This window comes from Aspergillus pseudotamarii (genome assembly GCF_009193445.1).
Source record: "Aspergillus pseudotamarii strain CBS 117625 unplaced genomic scaffold BDV38scaffold_44, whole genome shotgun sequence".
NCBI lineage: Eukaryota > Fungi > Ascomycota > Eurotiomycetes > Eurotiales > Aspergillaceae > Aspergillus > Aspergillus pseudotamarii.
The window spans coordinates 31,550-50,865 of NW_022475058.1; the positions used below are offsets into that span (position 1 = coordinate 31,550).

The 19,316-nt window shown below is 49.3% G+C and overlaps 11 protein-coding genes across 11 annotated transcripts; 4 read left to right on the forward strand and 7 right to left on the reverse strand.

Annotated features, from left to right (window-relative positions):
• Window positions 1-27: 27 nt before the first annotated feature.
• BDV38DRAFT_252525 (putative zinc finger motif, C2HC5-type-domain-containing protein) lies at window positions 28-2,082 on the reverse strand. Its single transcript, XM_032055136.1, has one exon. The coding sequence runs from the start codon at window positions 2,009-2,011 to the stop codon at window positions 446-448; it is 1,566 nt and encodes a 521-aa protein (XP_031911366.1). The 5' UTR covers window positions 2,012-2,082; the 3' UTR covers window positions 28-445.
• Window positions 2,083-2,510: 428 nt separating this feature from the next.
• On the reverse strand, window positions 2,511-4,357 carry BDV38DRAFT_140464 (SGF11 family protein). Its single transcript, XM_032051420.1, has 3 exons — window positions 4,017-4,357; window positions 3,667-3,743; window positions 2,511-3,572 (listed from the first exon to the last, which is right to left on the reverse strand). The coding sequence occupies exons 2-3, from the start codon at window positions 3,730-3,732 to the stop codon at window positions 2,655-2,657; spliced, it is 984 nt and encodes a 327-aa protein (XP_031911367.1). The 5' UTR covers window positions 3,733-3,743; window positions 4,017-4,357; the 3' UTR covers window positions 2,511-2,654.
• A 1-nt stretch (window position 4,358) lies between these two features.
• On the reverse strand, window positions 4,359-4,683 carry BDV38DRAFT_140463 (uncharacterized protein). The gene has a single exon (XM_032051419.1). The coding sequence runs from the start codon at window positions 4,589-4,591 to the stop codon at window positions 4,424-4,426; it is 168 nt and encodes a 55-aa protein (XP_031911368.1). The 5' UTR covers window positions 4,592-4,683; the 3' UTR covers window positions 4,359-4,423.
• On the forward strand, window positions 4,684-6,121 carry BDV38DRAFT_140462 (uncharacterized protein). Its single transcript, XM_032051418.1, has one exon. The coding sequence runs from the start codon at window positions 4,776-4,778 to the stop codon at window positions 5,916-5,918; it is 1,143 nt and encodes a 380-aa protein (XP_031911369.1). The 5' UTR covers window positions 4,684-4,775; the 3' UTR covers window positions 5,919-6,121.
• On the reverse strand, window positions 6,122-8,778 carry BDV38DRAFT_140461 (putative metalloreductase transmembrane component). The gene has a single exon (XM_032051417.1). It carries the CDS (start codon window positions 8,581-8,583, stop codon window positions 6,325-6,327), a length of 2,259 nt encoding a protein of 752 aa, XP_031911370.1. The 5' UTR covers window positions 8,584-8,778; the 3' UTR covers window positions 6,122-6,324.
• Window positions 8,779-9,266: 488 nt separating this feature from the next.
• On the reverse strand, window positions 9,267-10,191 carry BDV38DRAFT_252530 (BRcat and Rcat domain-containing protein). Its single transcript, XM_032055138.1, has one exon. The coding sequence runs from the start codon at window positions 10,148-10,150 to the stop codon at window positions 9,551-9,553; it is 600 nt and encodes a 199-aa protein (XP_031911371.1). The 5' UTR covers window positions 10,151-10,191; the 3' UTR covers window positions 9,267-9,550.
• Window positions 10,192-10,915: 724 nt separating this feature from the next.
• Window positions 10,916-11,328, reverse strand: BDV38DRAFT_140509 (uncharacterized protein). Its single transcript, XM_032051421.1, has one exon. It carries the CDS (start codon window positions 11,233-11,235, stop codon window positions 11,020-11,022), a length of 216 nt encoding a protein of 71 aa, XP_031911372.1. The 5' UTR covers window positions 11,236-11,328; the 3' UTR covers window positions 10,916-11,019.
• Window positions 11,329-11,666: 338 nt separating this feature from the next.
• Window positions 11,667-13,220, forward strand: BDV38DRAFT_140518 (3' exoribonuclease family protein). Its single transcript, XM_032051423.1, has one exon. It carries the CDS (start codon window positions 11,874-11,876, stop codon window positions 13,119-13,121), a length of 1,248 nt encoding a protein of 415 aa, XP_031911373.1. The 5' UTR covers window positions 11,667-11,873; the 3' UTR covers window positions 13,122-13,220.
• Window positions 13,221-15,312, reverse strand: BDV38DRAFT_140517 (aspartic endopeptidase). Its single transcript, XM_032051422.1, has one exon. It carries the CDS (start codon window positions 15,199-15,201, stop codon window positions 13,321-13,323), a length of 1,881 nt encoding a protein of 626 aa, XP_031911374.1. The 5' UTR covers window positions 15,202-15,312; the 3' UTR covers window positions 13,221-13,320.
• Window positions 15,313-15,467: 155 nt separating this feature from the next.
• On the forward strand, window positions 15,468-16,698 carry cyp1 (putative peptidyl prolyl cis-trans isomerase (CypC)). Its single transcript, XM_032055139.1, has 3 exons — window positions 15,468-15,523; window positions 15,578-15,619; window positions 15,691-16,698. Exons 1-3 carry the CDS (start codon window positions 15,491-15,493, stop codon window positions 16,099-16,101), a joined length of 486 nt encoding a protein of 161 aa, XP_031911375.1. The 5' UTR covers window positions 15,468-15,490; the 3' UTR covers window positions 16,102-16,698.
• A 450-nt stretch (window positions 16,699-17,148) lies between these two features.
• On the forward strand, window positions 17,149-19,206 carry BDV38DRAFT_252536 (putative Rab geranylgeranyl transferase escort protein). Its single transcript, XM_032055140.1, has 4 exons — window positions 17,149-17,382; window positions 17,444-17,562; window positions 17,620-18,597; window positions 18,788-19,206. Exons 1-4 carry the CDS (start codon window positions 17,309-17,311, stop codon window positions 19,135-19,137), a joined length of 1,521 nt encoding a protein of 506 aa, XP_031911376.1. The 5' UTR covers window positions 17,149-17,308; the 3' UTR covers window positions 19,138-19,206.
• Window positions 19,207-19,316: the final 110 nt, after the last annotated feature.

Consider the following 19,316-nt stretch of genomic DNA (forward strand, 5'->3'; position numbering starts at 1 on the left):
GGTATTTAGTTGAGTATGAGTGTAGCTTGTAGGTATGCACATGTGATTTCTCTATTATTGTTTAGGGCTTATCTGGTTGTACCTAGGATGCTATAGCTGGTATCCAATTGATAGCCCTGGTATTGGACCTGAAACCGGAGCAATGATCTTCTCGAGCACCGCTTCTATCCGAGTGCCTTTTGGTCCCACATAGATCACTGACTGTTTGTCTTCACCGATAGATGGGTAAATAAGTGGGTACTGGGTCAGCTGTGAACCCGAAGTCCCCATTCACTGGGGGGAGTAAACTGTGAGGTCTCGCGGCTATTTCGTATGGTTGTGTTTCTGACAATCCAAATGGTTCCCGACAGGGAATACGCTGATGAGAGTCGATGGCCGTAAAGCTGGTCGTGTTTGTGTAATGTACGAGCATCCCTTGAGCAACCATCAAAACACACGGCCCAATCTAAGAGTGTCCATGTAAGCCGCCGTCGAGGATCCATTGCTCATTGTCGTCGTTGTCATCCTGGACTCGTCGCCATGTCTGTTTCCGTTCATTTTGCGGTCTCGCTTCAACCGGCTTACCGTCTGGTCCCTTCCAGACAGGTCGCATCAAACCCCCCGCCGCAAGAAGAGGATTCCGACTGAAGGCTTCACCGCGACGTGGCTTCGTAGATTCATCTGCCGGTTCACTAGCCTCAGGCTCGGGCTCGGGTTCTTCTTCCGCAGGAGATCCCGAATCAGCAGGACTAGCTCCAGCAGATTGATACACACGAGTAACTCTCCCGCCCTTGATATCTAGACTCATGATGGTCCTCTTCTTCTCCCATTCCGGACGGGCCTTTTCTTCCATCTCGCGCAGTATCTGCTGCTGCTTCTTCAAGGCGAGAGCCCGTTGCGCAGGACTCATCCACAGCGTCGACGCCACATTAGGGGTCTCGAAGTCCGCCGCCTCATCGACAACACGCGTCCGCTTGGCGTTCTGCGCCTGGAACTGAAGTAATTTATCCCGGTGAGCCATGGCAGCGTTCAATTTGCTGGAAGAAGCCGAAGGCGAGGGGCCCTGCCCTGGTCCGCCCTCGCGGTGTACGCTCTCGTTATGCGCGCGCATCTTCTCCTGGCCTCGTTCTGCTCGCAATTCCCGGATCATGCTCTGCACTTCCTCATTCGATAGCAGGGGGGTACCGCAGAACGAACACGGCTGGAGGCCTTCTAGGGAGCAGATGATCTTGCCGCAATTGAGACAGTTCGGGGCGGGGGCGAAAAGCGGGTGGATGGCAGCGAAGCAGGAGCATTTCCGGGATTCGTTGCTCAGGGTTGGGTTCGTGGATACTTCTAGTGCGGCGATTGCGGCGGTTAGATCGGAGATGTTGGTCGTGGTTAATGAGTTCTTAGACTGGCTCGTAGTGGTGTTATTACTGTGCCGTGTAGCAGAGGACTTCCCGGCCTTGGATTTAACGTTCGGTAACAAGTCCGAGAGCATAGGCCCCGATGCAGAGGGCGGCGGTTTGCTCGAGCTTTGTTTCGGGGCAGGTGAATGAGCCCGCGACGAGGCAGCAGACGAATCTTCGACCGATAGATGCGACGACCGTGAAGCGCCGGTATCTTGTTTGGCTCTAGGCGCCGGTGCCATGTAATCCTCCTCTAGATCTGCCTTTTTGTATCCACCTGTGACATCTCCGAAGTTATCGGGCCGGCGCGGGGGCCCGGCACTGTGTAGTGGTGGTTTCGACTTCTTGCCCTTCTTTTGCCCCGCTGCTGGATTCCTGGAGCTTGTTGCTGTAGGTGTGGATGAGGAGGATGCATCGGAGGCTGCTGGTCGTCGAGGTGTCGGGTTGCGTCGCGAACTGAAAGCGGATATGAATTCGAAGGCAGCGGGGGAGTCACCTAAGAGGTTCTTGAGATGATCGGCACCCTCATCTTTCGGTAGACTGGCGGCGTAGGTGATGATCTGCGTGAGTGATTCTTCGTCTAGTGGGAGGATTTGCGAGATGTGAGAAACGCCCCAGGAGATGAGGCTGGGGTCGGCCATGGTTGGGAATAGGAATTATAATGACGGATTTGAAGAGTATAGGTAGGAAGAGGGAGGATGGTGGATACGGCCCTCTTTGGGGGAACTTCGATGTAGCTGGTGGGGAGTGGAGGAGCTTATGGAGTCATGGTGTGGATAGAAGTAGTCGCCTGAAATATCAGGCAAGATATATACCCAGGACCGGATCAATATCTTGACTCATCTGGGACGAGATAGTTGTGGTAATCTCTATAATGTATATTTCTAAGATAGAAAACTAAGCCCCAGAAAAGATAGCCGTATCCATTGAGATAATGCCAAACCCTCGTACTGACTATCAAACTTAACCTATTGTACATATACACCGGCATGATCATCTATCCCTGAAACAAAAGAGGACGAAAGCAAAGGAGCGGTGCTGATTCTGTCAAACCATGACAAATGAAAGAACTGAAGAGAAGTAATATAATGTCGAGAGGTCCCAGACTTTTCGACTAATAAGAGTAAGTCCTGTTGACGCCTTTGATGCCGAGTATTTACGTCAGATCGTTAAAAGGAGACTATGTCCAAAGCCTCGTCTCCAGTGCAGACACACCCATATTGCCCGTGAGAAGCAATACAGAAGTACTGCAGAAGCTATAATTAAGGAAAGAAGAATAAGAAACTATGCATTGTCGCCATTCGGTTCGCTTTTTATATTGCCGTCACCAGCGGCTGCAGCGTCCGCGGCAGCCGCCATGTCAGGCGTCACACCATTCTTGAGTTTGCTACTGGGAGCCGGTGGCGGCTTTTTCCCTGACAGCTTCTTGGGAGCACCGAGCTTCTTTTTCTTCGTTATAGTTGGCGGGGTGTCGTCATCTAATGGACGTTTGGGCGGCGCAGAACTAGGAGTGCTGGTACCGTTTTCCATGGGCGTTTTGTTTCGGTTGACTTGTCGGCCTGATAGACCGAGACATCGGTCCAAGTGTTGTGCCACTCGCGTCACAACAAAGTACCTTGGGCAATTTGGGCACTTGACCGTCGGAAATGATACTTTCTCTGGAGCCGCTTGCTTAAAGGAACTATCCGGTGTTGTAGGCGGGCTTGACGCTGGCGTATTTGAAGTGTTTGTCTGTTTCTTCTTCTTAGGATTCAGTTTGTCTGTAGCGAACGGATTCCCATGAACGTCATGCCCTGGTTTGCTGATCATCGGTTGCTTTTGGCAATATTCTCGATATGGATCCGGAGGGGGCCGTGCTCCGACCCCAGTCACAGGATAAAGTAGGCGTGGCAATCGGCAGTCGGGACAGATGATTTCTTTGGTAGTATTAAGCGGGTTTCCCTTGAGATAAACCCTCCCATCTTCAAAGATCGCCCCATCCGTCTCAACACGGATGTCCTTGAGTTCTTCGAAATCTTCGCCCGGTTTTAACGCAGTGGGTTTGGCACCTGCTTCTTCTCGGCGCCTGCCAGCTTCTTCTTCGGCTTTCTGCCTGGCGATTGTGACAGCAGAACGCATTCGAGCAACCTTTTCATCCCGATGGACTTTTGACACTATGTCATGGATAATGTTATAGAACGTGTTGTTGAGAACGTCACATGTCTAGGTAATTCTGTCAGTTCCTTGGCCTTCAATCTATATGGCTTATCACTGTAGCCAGCGAGAAGACGGCACAAGTCCAATATAAGGAACATACCAGCTTCGCAATAGTTCCCGAAGGAAAGGAGCTTTCTTGCTGTTCTGTTCCATTCGATTCGCCCATTTTCAAGATGCCTATGTTGCAGATTTGGAAAGTTAGAAACCGGACCGCAATCAAAACAGTATAGGGATGTGATTTATCAATATGTGAAATTGTTGAGTGAATCACGAAGGTTTGAAGGTGGGCATCTAGAGGGCTGAGCGCCATAGGACACAGCTTCTAAAGCACTCTTTCGTTGGAGAAACACAGCGGGATACATGCAATATGGCTTAAGTACGATGCCAGTGTTTACTTCCAACGATAGGGTTGGGGCAATAGGCGTAGATCACTGGCTTTGTGGAACGCACCTTACTTTGCGAACTAACCCTAGTTCGCAATACAATTGTTCCAGGAGGTCGCGTAGCAGTTCCGATATCTCTTGGACCTATTAGAACAGCTCCATGTACTGTTAAGTATTATATCACGACGAATATCAGATCGCGGCAAGGCGATCGCGCAAAGGCAAAAGGAAGTTGAGGTCGCAAGACAGTCCTTCTTGGCCCGGATTGAACGGAGTATACGAGGAGCGTCACAGAAGGATCAATCGAATTATAACGATCAGGATAATAACAAAGAGAGGAAGCGGCTAATAGGATCCATCTGTCAGTCGATAATATATAGGTTTCTCAGCCTGGGGCGGGTAACACTCCACGGTAGGGAGAGTCAGTGAATGACCAACACAGCTCACAAGGAGGACCCACTTACCTGCTTCACATTAGACAGGTGGTATATATATAATAAGAGCGGAACGATATGGGAAGTTTGGAATATCGATAGCATGCGACAGAACTCCGCAGTCTAGTCCAAGGTATCCTTGGTGTGTAGTGGAGAGGACAAAAGGCTTCTGCGCTGGCCTTTCACTTGCCTTCTCCGACCGGCCCATCTTATCTTATCTCATCTCCGCGTTCCTCTTCGCTGTTTTCGTCCATCAAGCGGACCGTACGACTTTCCCCTCTTTAACTGCAACGCCAGGTAGACTTTTTTTATGATTCACAGAAGTGGTCAACGTGCTGAAAGAACTGGGCATTTCACAGCATAGCGCGTACCTGCACACCTCTTCATTTACCATGGCATACCAGTTCTTCGCAAAGGCGCATCAGTCGAAAGCGCCGACTTCTCCACCACTCTCCCCTCCATCCTCCTCTTCCTCCAGCAACAGACACCCCAAACCTCCTATACACCCTCCATCGCTGGTTCTCCCTCATTCTGCGACCTCTACCAGCATCGCAGAAAGGGTCAAACCACCAACAGGCAAAGACTCGTCTTTCCACCCCCCCGCATACCCCCATCCCATCGCACCCACTTACAAAACCCCGCACCCTCATGTTACCATCGAATCTGTGAGCACCGCTCACATACCCTCTCTAATCCGGATCACGGGCTTGCTTCTCCCAATACGCTACCCAAACTCCTTCTACACAGCGACCATCACAGACCCCGTGATCGCGTCGGTGTCACGCGTGGCCATTTATCATGATCACCCGGGGGCCGCGGCGCCAGCCTCCACTTCATACGCTCCCACATCCGCGTCCCCGCTAGGAACAAGCACGGGGACAGACAAAGTGATCGGAGGAATCAGGTGTCGCTTAGAGCGGCTCCCTCCAACCACTGCCGAACTTCTCCAGACCCAGTCGAAGCCCGGTTCGCAGGAGCCGACAAATCTCTACATCCAGACCCTGCATCTGCTTTCCCCATATCGGGGCTGCGGTGTTGCGGCTTCGCTTCTTAACTCATTGCTCTTCTCTTCTGCCCCTTCATCTTTGTCTTCTAGCTCGCGGTCTACTTACCAGGTCTCGGAATTAGTGAAACACTACAACGTGCGCACTGTCACGGCACATGTGCATGAAGCCAATGAAGAAGGTCTAAAATGGTACATCGCGCGCGGCTTCCAGGTGGAGGAGGGCGTGGTTGAGAATTACTATCGGCGGTTGAAGCCGTCCGGGGCAAGAATTGTCAAGCTCGTTCTGCAGTGGAATGACGATGCCAGTGACGAGGCTGCGAAAGTTGATGGGACCCCTGCGTCTAGCCAGTCGGCGGAAGACAACCGGAAGAGCCCGGAAGAGGATGACGACTGGGAAAAGGTCGAAGCGGAAGATGGAGAAGACAATGAGGATCACGGCGTACAACCGTTCACAGACTCTAAGATCCTTGAGGTTGATGATGGTGTGAACAGGAAACGGAAGGCCGACGACGAGCCTCAGCGAGCATGATCCTACCTTCCACTTGTTTATTGGCGGTGTTGAATGGAGTTCGCTTGTCTATTTGTTCTTCTCTCTGCTCACCTATTTAGGATACCCTTCAACTGCTGCGTCTAAGAGATGTACAGATCTTTCGTTCAGGTTGTTTGTCTGCTTAGAATTGTATACACTGCATATGTTTCGCTCTTAGAATTGATTATCAAGAGACATAGAGTCGTGATTAGAGACAGAGCACGTATATTCAAATATGCTTTATATTAAATGACATTCATATGCATTTATGTTCAAGGGTATAGAACTGTACAAGTTGGGAGTTGCTCCCAACCCACAAACAATCATTCGGGCATTGACAATGGAGGGAGGAAATCTACAGTCACACAGCAACTCAGACATACATAACGCGAGTGCAACTCGGGAATCAGACATTGTAGTTCTCAGCATGCAGGAATATCTCGTCTTTCGACGAGTCAGTCATGACCTGCTGCTGAAGCTGAGCAACGGTGCTCGATACTTCAATTCTCATACTAGGAGGCCCACAGACAAAGATGCAGGTACGACGACCAAACGTCCGAGAGTATTCTTTGAGTACCTGCGGGATATTGGGGCGGGCGTAGTCGATACGCCAGCCATTCCTCTGCAGCGGAACGGTGCCGACGCGGGTGGTCAGTTTGGGAAACGTTGTTGACGAGGGAGGAAGGCCGAAGTTAAACGGAGTATCTACTGGGCTCAGTTGAGGTGCAGGATACGGTGCATGTTGATAGTTGTTATCCATTGAGCTGTTGTAGTGTCTGCTGGTATTGATGTGTGGGAGGGTGTGGGCCTTGGGAAGCGCAGTAATGGCATCTTCATTCTCGCGTCGAAGCTCCTTTTCAATCTCCGGGTCCCCAGCTGCTTCTTCACGGATGTATGCCGAGTTTCGCTTATCCATTCCCTCTAGTGTGCTGTACATTTTATCTCTGAGCATCTCCTGGTAGAACTGGTTTTGGGCCAGTTGGGCCTGACCGTGTGGCTCTAGTCCAGTGAGGAAGAAATGACAGTGAACTGTGTTTGGAGGTGCGAAATCCCTGCATATTCTCAGTTCCTCTCTGAACCAGTCGACTGTTTCGGGGTTCCTGAATGCCCAGATGACCCGCACCGACTTAGTTACTGCTTTTCGGTCCCGCATCTTCTTGATCAGATTCAAGAGGTGACTGGCAGTTGCAGTTATACCACTTCCACCGGCGAAGAAGACCACATCATCAAAAGCAGCCATGTCTCTTTTCATCCCTCCGTAGGGGCCCTCCAAGAATGCTGTCCAGGTCTTGTAAGGGCCATACTCGAAAGTCTTTAGAAAAACATTACGAGTAAACCCTCCGAAGGGACGGAAGACAAGAGCCAAGTCACGATAATTCTCGCCATACTCTGAGGGGAAATCGCCACTACACAAAGATGAGATCGTAAAGGGGTGACGTTGAAAAAGTGAGATTCCCGGCATACGGAGATAGACAAATTGGCCTGGTTTCCATTTCATCTGAGTCGCAACCGTGACTTTGATAGCGTTCTGTGGGAGTATAGTCACTACGCATTCTTCACCGATCAAGAAGGACAACCGTAGGGGGTTGCTCCAATTGACATAGAACAACCTAACTGCATAGGAAAGTAGCCAGATCGCAACCGTAGCCCAAAGATAGTCCCATGATGCCAGGAAGTTTTTGCTGTGCCAAAATATCATGGCGAGAAAGATGACTGAAAGGGGAAGGTGCACAAGCTTGAAAAGCTCATACATCCAGGCTCGGAGTATTGGCAGCGAATGCAAGCAGAGGACTATGAGAGGCGCCAGTGCCGCCCAGCCGGTGCCGTAGATATAGATGTTTCGGGGAAAGTATTGCTGGTAGTATATCAAGTTCTTGCTTTCCCAGATAGGTGTAACATAAAACGGAACCATATGGATCAAGCTCAGGAGTAGGCAGAGGTAACCCGCCCAACGATGAAGAACATTCAGCCTCTCGTGGCTAATTCCAGTTAAAATGCTGATGAAGTTGGCACGGGTGCTGAGGGCAATGATCCATGGAATCATAGCCACCGCAATCATGCCTGCACGGATCGCCAGCGGAGGAGATCCAATTGAAATCGAGGAGTAGTAGAGCGGCTGTGGGACAAAAGAATAGAGAGTGACGAATATCAGGGCCACAAAGATAATCGAGGATGCTCCCAGCGATGGAAAGCTGACCCGCAGTTTGCCTATACGTAGCATAGGGATAGGCCTATAGAAGATCCATCGTACGAAAGCAATGGTGTTGTTTAGTGGCGCAATGGTGGAAATCGACGATTGCTGTTTCGTGGTATTGGTACTGGGCAGGGGGCCACGAGCTGGAAAGAAGTGCGCAGTGGAGCTGTCAGTAGCAGCACTTGGCAACTCATATTCTTCCTGGGGAGAAGTGACATATGGCGATGTTCCAGTCGTATCCTCTTTGTGTAATGCGATCCTAATTTTGTCACCCCAAAGGTGATAGAACCGTATAATCGTTGAGATTGCGAGGAGAATCACAGAGAAATAAACCCAGCCAAGTCCATATTTTCCTGCTTGAGGCCAGGCATCCCGTTGCATCTCAGCAATTTCTGCTGGCGTTGTGGACGCAACAATGGGGATATCGATCCGCTTCACAAGGGAAGCTATTGAATGCCATCCTGGCAGCATAGTGCTTTGCCTCTCTGAACTGGTAAATGAAATATGGCAAAAGCACTGGAAAGCATTCAACGCTGCATCTGTTGGCTTGGGGTTTAACGCGACATACAGTTACTGGCCGTGAATGTAAGCTGTGTGGAAAACTAGAGATGATCGACGTGGGAGGGGATGGTCTAGATAGAGGACAGAGAGAGAGAGGAGATCAGGAAGGAACACCGATCATGACTAGCTGTAAACCTTACCAACATGTTGCCGGCAACCGATTTCTTCCCGGGCTCACTGCATTCGATCGTCAGTTATTGGATCCTGCATCAGCATGCGGGGGTAATGCCATGAACGTTGCAGCCGATCGTTGAGCTGTGATTCTGACCATTAAGCAGGGTGGATAGAGGTAAAAGTACATTCGGCATGGTTGCCCTTGTTCTTAGCATAAAGTCCATCACAATTCCCGACCAATGATAGTCCCCGAAAAGAGTGCCATTCTGCACTGTGTTTTTACGCTAATGCAAGAATTTTGCTTCTCGTCACTTACAACAACCCATCAACACTGCTGATTGGATGGGAACCCTTAGGGCCGGCGGTAAAGCAGGCGCTGTCACTCGATGAGAGCATCACACTTTGCTCAAATTCGCCGATAGCTTCGTCGACATCTACATGGCTTAAGAGCAGTTTCCTACTGCTTCCCAAGTCGTTTTCCTATATGCACAGGAAACGCGGAATTAGGGTTTGTACTCAACCGACCTTCCTACTTGTTAATCACTTTATCGTAGACAAATAAATGTAGGAGATAGTGAATCTAGGTATGTGTTCCCTAGAGTACATATTCTGTGGTTGATAAAAGTGCATCGCATGTATCGCATTTATCGCAGAGGCTGGATACATTCAATGTCGAGGTGCCCCCGTTGCCAACGAATACCGCAGTCCCAACACCATTCCTGCTGGCATAAGACACCTATCAGAAGAAATATCAGCAATCCTGCTATCGGGATATCTTGATTCCATGAGCGATACACGTACATGTCATATGCTTGCACCCTCCTGATCTTTCTGTGGCCACATTACAACCAGGGCAAGGCCTTGCTGTCTCTGCAATTGTCCGCATACTCATGGCCACTTGGGTGGACCAATCCTCTGGATCATGCCTCAGCGCATGGATTCTAGGAGGTATTTGATAGCTTGTCTGAAACTCACTACGTGCCTCGGGGTCATCACTTCTATGGCGAATGTACTCTTCATACTCCGAGCATGTCAAACCGTCATGCCAGACACTATGCCGATGTATGAAGCACGTCCGAGTCCCACACGAGCCGCAAACGACAATTGGATCTTCTAAGCCACCGGCATGTAACTGCCCATATCCGCAATCTTGTCTAACACAAGTGACAAACTCAGCATCCTCTTCTAGCATTTGCCGCGTTCGCAAGTGGTTATAGGCTTCGAATGTCCCTTTGCTAGCCCATCGCTGGACTTCGTCGTCCGACAGTTGCTCGTGGCAGAGTGGGCATGTCAGAGGCCCCAAAGTCGAGGAAAAGAGCTGTATTTCCAAACTCCGTTGAAGACAGTTTTTGCATATGTGCATCCCAGGCACAGTGGAGTGGTCGCAGCCAGCTGCGATCGGTGATTCTGGGTACGAATCATGCTTGAGATACCTAAAGCACACAGTGCAATTCAGATGGACTTGATCTGGGGTGCTTCCACCACTCCTAAAAGTATTGCTCGAAGGAGCTCGTACCGGCTCCTTACGGAGCAAAGAAAGAACCGCATCGGCTGTTACCGCATCGCTCCAGCAATATTCAGTCTCGTCAGGCCATATTATCTTGGACCTGGCCATCCCCGTATCATAGTCATCCCCCGGCGAATTATTTCCACTGTTCCTAGACACTGAGCCGCGATTTTGATAGTGATTGTAACATTGTCCAAGTGGAGGGCAGTGTGAGGATGATGGAGTTCCTTCGTCGGATATACCTGTTGCAGAAGGGGCGCTCATATTTCCCTGTGAGAGTATCGTGAAGCCTTCAGTTGCCTTCGTGCATAATTGTCCTCATAGTTTTGACACCAGTCATAGAATATAGGTATAGAAGATCCGCAGCAGAGCTCAACTATGGTGACATGTCCCTCAAAACGCAAGGGTATACCAAAATCGAACTTGCTTTGCTGAGTGAACACACTCGGGATGTTGTCCATACCGCAACCTGAACGTCTGTTGAATAATAATCTTTGGTGAGGTTGTCCGAAACCGTTCAACGAGCCAAGGAAATGCCGATATCCGCTGAATACGAGAACCAGATACCCAGATTAGGTCATTCTCTTCAGGCCTGCAGCACAGTTCTACACTTATTGATGGATAAACCATAAACCTTATCCGAGATATGCGGACTGAGGCCGTCCAGCTCTCGCGGGCGAGCCAAATCTGGAAATAATATGCAAGAAGCACCACTTGCGTTGGCGTTATACGTCCGAGAATAGACACAAAAACATTCCGATCAACACAAGACACGATCCTGAAAAATGTCTACTCGAGACCATGAACCTTATTGTCCTTGCTTGGCTCGTGATAGATGATGCAATCACGAGCAGAGTGGCTAGACGACTGTCATTCACCAGTGAGAAGCCTCCAAACCGAGTACCGCCGTAAGGCATGCCATAGTGCAGCATACGTGACATCGTGTTGCTTTTCCAAATTTGGCTTCTGCCCTCTTCGCTCGGACCAGATCAGGACTCCCGTTCGGAAACTAACGCGATCGACGGTGTCTCGTATTTATATATAGATCAAGTGACGATCCCATAAACACACACCTGAAAATATTAATTGGGCTGGCTATATACAAACGATCTAACATCAAGTCGTCTCTCATCGCGAGTATAGCTTCATGCTTTTGGGAAGTGCGGGGGTGCTTCTTTTGCAACCCGTATCTGAAAAAGGCTTGGAAGCTCTTTCATCGGGTTCCTCATTACTAGTATAACGCAATAGACCAATGTCTATTGGCTGAAAGGGAAACCCCCTCATAGACTGCACAGAAATGGCATACCTATCTAAATGAGATAGTAGGCTACGCTAGTAGTACAAGTAGTAGCAGCGTGGATGCAAGTGTTGTTGGTGGTTAAAATACTCCGGTCATTGGCTTTGCGTGACATTCACCGCCTATAATATATCGAAACTATTCTGCCGCCGAAAAATAAGTTGCAGCTTCTTTCCAGCGACCAACAAGAGCGACTAGATCGGGAAGTCTAACTAATCCCCGCATTCTACAATCTTCCCTGTCGGCTGGCCAAATCCGCCTGTGGATTATTTTCATTTAAGAATGGCTCCAGCCGCAGCTACAGCTGCGCAACCGACTCCTCCGTCTCTTTCTCTGCCCCCCTCACAGTTCGCGCGCCTTCAACCTCACGCTTACCTTCTTGCCCACTTATCACCTCCCCCATCGAGCAATCAGCCATCTATCCGAGCCAATGGCCGTGCCCCTTCACAGTTCCGTGTTACTTCTGCCAATACGGGCTCTTTGACTCATACGAATGGCAGCGCCGTAGTGAGACTCGGCGATACCACTGCCGTATGTGGTGTTCGTGCGGAAATCCTACACACAGAAGACATTGCATCGTGGAGCGTATCCCGACCACCACCAGCATCATCATCATCCACTCCAGCAAACAAGCGCCGCAAGCTAACGGATTATACGGCCAAGCCGAACGAAAAGCCTGACGACAATGACGAGGAAGACGCCGATGAATCGCACATTCGAGACTTCAACCTTCTAGTGCCTAACCTCTCACTGAGCACCGGATGTGCGCCAGGATTTATCCCGGGCGCACCTCCCTCGGCATTGGCACAGTCATTGTCCCACCAAATTCTCACATTGTTGCACAGCACACGACTAATTCGTGCGGAGGACCTACGAATTTGGTATCAGCCGCCCAATCTGGGGCCTGAGGAACTAGAACGCCATAATGAAAGTGAACAGATGGACGTAGATGCGCTCCAAGGAGAAGCGGATGCTGAGAAAAAGAAGGAGATCAAGGCTTTCTGGGTGCTTTATATTGATGTTATGATTGTTTCGCTGGCTGGTAATCCCTTTGATGCTGCCTGGGCGGCGGTCCTTGCCGCGCTTCGGGATACTAAGCTGCCCCGGGCGTGGTGGGATGTTGATAACGAAATGGTGGTGTGCTCGGATGCTGTCTCGGAGGCGCGCAAGCTGTCTTTGCAGGGACTGCCTATCTCGAGCTCCTTCGGTGTTTTCGAGGCTGATGCGGCTTCTGGGTGGAGAGCAGAGGTCATTCCAGATGCGGAAGAGGAGAGGGAGCTTGATGACAGCTCCAGGAAGGGTAACCAACGGAGGTGGATCCTGGCCGATCCTGACGGTTACGAGGAAGGGCTGAGTCAGGAGAGAGTCTGTGTCGTAGTTGACAAAGAGCAGGGCGGAAAAGGGAAGACCGTTGTGGTGAAACTGGAAAAGAATGGCGGATGGGCTGTGGACGCCAAAGAGCTGAAGGCTCTAGTAGACATATCCGCGCAAAGATGGGAGGATTTAAAACAAGTCCTTGAACAGTGCTAGAACTATCGTGTGATTGAAACAAATAGTGAAGGTTACGGTTAATGATACCAATTGAAAAGATTTGTCTTTATTCATGCTTCTCTTCATTGATTACAGCCACCGACCTAGCTAGGCAAGTAAATAAGACCTCGCCAAACTTGGTAGATCTAGTTGTGTTTTCACTGCGAGACTTAAAAATACATTGATATTCGTTTGGTACTCATTTAGCGGGCGAAGAAGTTGCGCCGGCTTTCCTGGGACTCCTTCGGCGTCGTTTCGCAGGAGGCTCATCCTCTTGCTCTGTTTTGCCAACAAAAGACCAATTCTCGTCATCAACAATAGATTTAACATCCTCGGTCGGGCTTTTTGGTTGATTAGACTCATCAGTCCTAGCCTTGTGGGGAATGTACAACGAGATCGTGAACAGTTCCATGTTCTTTGTATTAGCTCCTTTTGAGGATTCCTTTGGTTCTTCGTGGTGTTCACCCTTAGCCTCGGCTGAGCTTTTCTTCTCATCAGGGGCTTTAGAAGACGCTTCTGATTTTCTTCTTTTGTTGATATCTCCTGACAGGATGCGGCGGAAGAAACCGGCGTTCGCGGCAGGAGTGTCCTCCAGCTTCTTGCCTTGCTTTTCTTCGGCATCGTCCTCTTCCTCTTCAGCGTCAGAATATTCCCGCATCTCTTCGAGGTCGCCTTTGACAAGAGCAGTTCCCCACAGGGAAATCAAGACTCCAGGCACCAGGTAGAGAAGAGCAGGTTGGGGGTGGTCAAAGCATTGCATTATAATGAGCGTTACTAGTGTACCAACGATGTAGCCTATCATGCTGGCTTTAAAGTATGTCTTCGGGAAGGCCCGGGCATCGTGATAAGGGGGCTCAAGGGCTGACTGAGAGGGAGCGGCTGATGATACCCAGAAGCGCTCTCCCCATCCACCGGTTGCAGATTGGTACACGGGCTTAACAATCTCTTGTGTCTTGCCTTCTGCTTGAGCTTTCTGTAGTCCCTTTTTCTTGTAATAGAGATAGAGATCAAAGCGCAGCGCCAACCCAATCATCATACCCGGAACAATGATGTCGCCCAATCCAATCATGGCCAAAGAGATGGCATCTGGGGGAGCGTCGGGTGCTGCCGGGCGAGGGAAGACGAGCTTGATTGGAACATCCAGACCCTTTGCAACAGTTACCATCAATGGGGTGAAGTAAACGAAGTAGATATCGTAGAAAAATAACGAGCTCAGAATGAGTGATCCGGTGAGAAAACTAGATGGCGACATGAACTGCAGAGTGCCGTAGCAGAAGCTGAATCCCAGAAAATTAGTTAACCACCAAGGCTTCGTAACAAAAGTAAAATAGCCAATCGCAGGCAAAGCCAGGCCCAAGCTGAAGAGATCCAGAAGGCCAACTGAGCATTCAGTTTTGATAATGCGACGCAGAAGGACCCTAAGCTTGGCACGTTGGTATAACAAGTTGCGACAGGTCCAAAGAAGGTCGAGAACTGGCCCTGGTAATTGGATAGAGCCAAGGATGCCTGGAAGTGGAGAGTTCCGTGCTTCCAGAGATTCTGAAGTAGTTGAACCTTCTTGTACAACCGTGAAAACACGATCTGATTGCTTGACTTTCCATGTTTTGCCAGCTCTGCTATATCTCCGTGGAAATACAAAGGATCTGAGCACCGCAAGACTGTCTTTCACGAAAGCCGTGGCAAAGAAGAGACCCATCTGAGAGAAATAGAAACCCAGTATCTTATTCAATTTATCAGCCCCCATCCATTTCATCACAAGGTACAAGCCCCCAAGTGTGAGACCAGCAGTCAAAGGAAAAATTAGAGCATCACTGGGCGCAAGGCCTTCGACTCTCCGATCGTCATTCTTTTCTTCCTCATCTTCGTCTTCATCGTCCGATTCATCACCGTCTGCATCTTGGAATTTTTTGGGCGGTTCGGCTGCGGAAGACGGTCGCGAGAGTGAGGCGTGAGAAGCAATGTAGATAGGGAATAAAACTGAAACGAGCAGATGCCCGTATGTAGGCAAAAGAGGCTTCACGGCTGTGAACTGGTAGATCGCCTGACCCAAGAGTTCGGCGAATGGGCTAACCTCCGCCATATCGACTTTTGAGGAGCTAATCGCAAAGTATACGGTAGAATGCGATTCGGGGCTCTCGTAGCGTTGATCTAGGTTAGTAGGGTGTGCTGTCCAGTATCGTGTTTATTAATCCATGGCTGGAAAGTTGTGTTTATTGAAGAAAGAACAGAGACAACAGATTGCATCACATGGATCTCTGCAGCTCACTCATGCCAAGCCGGAGACTTCACTCCCCCGCCCGCAGCTTGTGCGCATCTTTCATTCCCATCTTTGCAGCTACAACTAATTTTCAATTACAAAAAATTCAAATATGGCGACTGACGTGGCTTTTGATACGAGCATGGTAATTAGAGCTGTCTAAACGATGAGCATCTTACATTTAGCTAATCCCCCATAGGGCTCGTTCACGGTAGAGCTTTATAATTCGCATGCACCAAAGGTCAGTAAACTATGTCCGCAGCGATCGCAAATACAAGATTTAGCTTGAACTAACTCCTGTGTTGCTTATAGACTTGTAAGAACTTTGCGACACTCGCGCAAAGGGGCTACTACAACAACGTCATCTTCCACCGCATTATTCCCAACTTCATGGTCCAGACTGGTGATCCCACCGGCACTGGTAGAGGAGGAAGCTCCATTTACGGCGAGAAGTTCGAGGATGAGATTCGTGCAGACCTCAAACACACCGGTGCCGGTATCTTGAGCATGGCGAATAGCGGACCAAATACCAACGGCAGCCAATTCTTCGTAACCCTTGCCCCAACGCCCTGGCTGGATGGCAAGCACACAATCTTCGGCAGGGTCAAGAGCGGGATGAGAGTGATACAGCGCATGGGACTTGTCAAAACAAATGGAGAAGATAGACCGGTGGATGAGGTCAAAATCATTCGTGCTAGGGTCGTTGAAGAAGGCGAAGAGTGAGATGGGGTTGGACTAAGATATCGTTGGCATCTCGAACAACAGGTGGTTGAGGTCTTAAACGATATCATTCCAGTCATCCATCCTTGGTAGACGACTCCTTGACGTTACTCGCTTGGATTCAAGCAGAGGTTCAATCTTAGGACAGCCTCAGCAACCTCCCTTTGGGAACACAGCTAGCGTATGCTTTGGGCCAATATTTGGATCCTAGTATACACGCCGAGCTGGGAGAACCTGAAAGAGGCTACTGCACTTATAGGCCTTAATTCGCGTTAATGGACAACAGCAGAGTTTTATCAACTACGATGCAGATAGACTAATGGAATGTATCACTACAAACGAACTGCTTCTATCAAATGTCACCATCCAGAGCAGCAGATACAGAGTGATTGGAGTCCTGTCTACCACTCCCATAGACGACATGACCAATGAAGGCATGTCTGAAAAGACGTACTGCCACGGTTGAGATAGCAGTATGCCTGTGCAAAGCACTGAGAGTGGTGTGTAAAGAGAAAGAAACTTCGTGCGCTGCAGAATCGATCCTTAAGTGGTTCGCGAAATAAGCTAACTAGTTTGGGTATAGTGCTTTGTCTGGGCATGGCCTCAAGACAGGGAGCTAGACTAGCTACAATATTACGGAGTATATGAAGCGACAGCTTTTGTGAGATCAAACCCAACTTGTGGCGTCATTATAAATTGTATCTTTAGTCTGGACTGCGAGATCAATCCCTTGAGTGAAGTCCGGGTGCTTTTCAAGATACATCCAAGATACAGACTAAGTATGGACTACTTCCATGCAAACAAGGCTAAAACGCGAGGTGATATTGACACAAGGTCCATGGCCTGCACTGGTATTGATCAGCCGTGTAGCTACTAGCATATATTTCGTAACCCACGGGTTAATAACAGCTATATCTCCTTGATGATAATACGTGATATCCTCGGTCATTGAACGAGCGGAGCTATTCTGTCACGTGACATACTAGCGGGTCTAATTATTTCTGCGTGTGTCCTTGCTCTTCTTTTTTTCATCTTCCGAGAATCCCCTCACTTCTTACACGGATGGTCGTCGACGCACCACCACCAATGGGCTGGAAGGTCCTTGCAAAGAGGGGTTCTACAGCTTGTCACCCGACGTGATGATAGTCGGAGTTGTCCATTGTAACTGCAGTACTTAACTTTTCTAGCTTTATCTGCTACACGGGCCATCATGGAGCCGCTTGCAGAAACGCCATGGGATGTAACAATCTCTGGCACCGGACTAGCCCAGTCCCTCTTGGCACTGTGAGTATAACTTTGTTTATCAAGTGTTTGTTGAAGATCACAGATGACTAACTGCTTGCAGGGCCCTATCGCGGTCAGGCAAGAAGGTACTCCATGTTGACCAGAACTCATATTATGGAGGTTCTGAGGCAGCATTTAGCCTCCAAGAGGCCCAGGAGTGGGCTTCTAAGGTGAATGGGGGTGAGTAGTCTTCTTGACGAAGGCAATACAACCTTCTAACCATGGTCGATAAGCTAGAACCTGAGCATTACCCTTTTGAGGATGCGACGGTATATCTTCCTGAAGGAACTCCCCAATTGCCAACACGGTCCTATACTCTCACCTTGTCTCCACACCTGATTTATTCCAAGTCCCGACTTTTACCTACCCTTGTGGCTTCCAAGGTATACCGGCAATTGGAGTTTCAGGCTGTAGGGAGCTGGTGGATACACAAACCTAGCAGTGCTGATGGTGCTTCGGTCTTGTATAGAGTGCCAGGTAGTCGCGAAGACGTCTTCGCGGATGACATAATAAGCGTCAAGTCGAAAAGGACCTTGATGAGGTTTCTCCGCCATATTGGCAAGCCTCCATCTGATAGCGATCCGGAAGCTGAGGAAGAAAATTTGGCTATGTCTCTACCGGAGTACCTAGCATCCAAGTTCCAAGTTCCTGCTGAGCTCCATGAGCCCTTACTATCCCTCTCATTATCGCAGGCTTCTCCTAGGCAGACGTCTGCTGAGTATGCAGTGCCTCGAATCAAAAGGCATCTTGCCTCTATTGGCGTATTTGGTCCGGGATTTGGAAGCCTGCTGGCGAAATGGGGCGGTGGTTCTGAGATCTCTCAGGTTGGCTGTCGCGCCCTCGCAGTGGGAGGCGGGGTATACGTGTTGAATGCTGGGGTTGAATCCATCTTCAACCATCAGTCTGAAGATGGTGATGATATGCGGGTTCAGTTGCATCTGTCCAACGATGAGACAATAAAAACCAAGTTATTGGTTGGTTCCAACTGGGATCTTCCCGGACAAGAGCATCCCGCCTGTGATAAAGTAGCACGGTCCATCACCATTGTCTCGTCCGCCCTCGAGAGTCTGTTCCCTGTCACGGCAGAAGGTGGGCCAGTCCCCGCCGGAGCAGTCGTGGTATTTCCGGGAAGCTCTTTTGATCAGTCAGATGATCTACCGCCAGTTTATCTCTTGATACACTCGAGCGAAACTGGCGAGTGTCCGTCAGGCCAATGTGAGTACAATCTCTTCTCCACATCAACCCAATCTCCATGGCTCATATGATGCACCTTTTTAAAATACTTATCTACATTGCCTGTAATTGCATTGATGAAAACCTATCAATCTGATCCTGAGCTTTTTTTTTTTTATTTGGATATGCACAATTACCGTTTGCAACCATGTTGCTAACTCAAATGTGTTAGGTGTCATCTACGGTAGTGTGAGCCATGCTGGTGCTCAAGGTCAGTCATTGATTGAGAGTGCTGTGCACAGACTTCTTCAGTCCAATGCGGAACCAGATGCAAAGGTCTTGTGGTCTCTCCGTTACACACAGTTAGGCTTAAGTAGCAACGGTGCCATTGCACGCTCATCTAAGTTCGAAGGGCCCTCATCCAATATCCTATGCTTTCCACCCCCTAGTCTGGACCTTGCTTTTGATGATGCATTGATCGACCGGGTGAAGGACGCATGGCAGTTAGTCATGGGGGATGAAGCCAATGAACAAGAGTTCATGAACTTCGAGGACCGGGAGCATGCCGATGATGAGGACTGATGTATTACTCATCGTAGATGTACAAGTAGATAGACAAACATGAATGAAATATATGTGGTACTGTGTCAATTTTATTGTCTTCGAGACTTGCGTGCAATATCGATATGCTAGGTTTGTCTCCCACAGGAATGTAAACAGGGCCTTTTTGAACTATATTCGGATGCTCTCGAAGTTCTTGC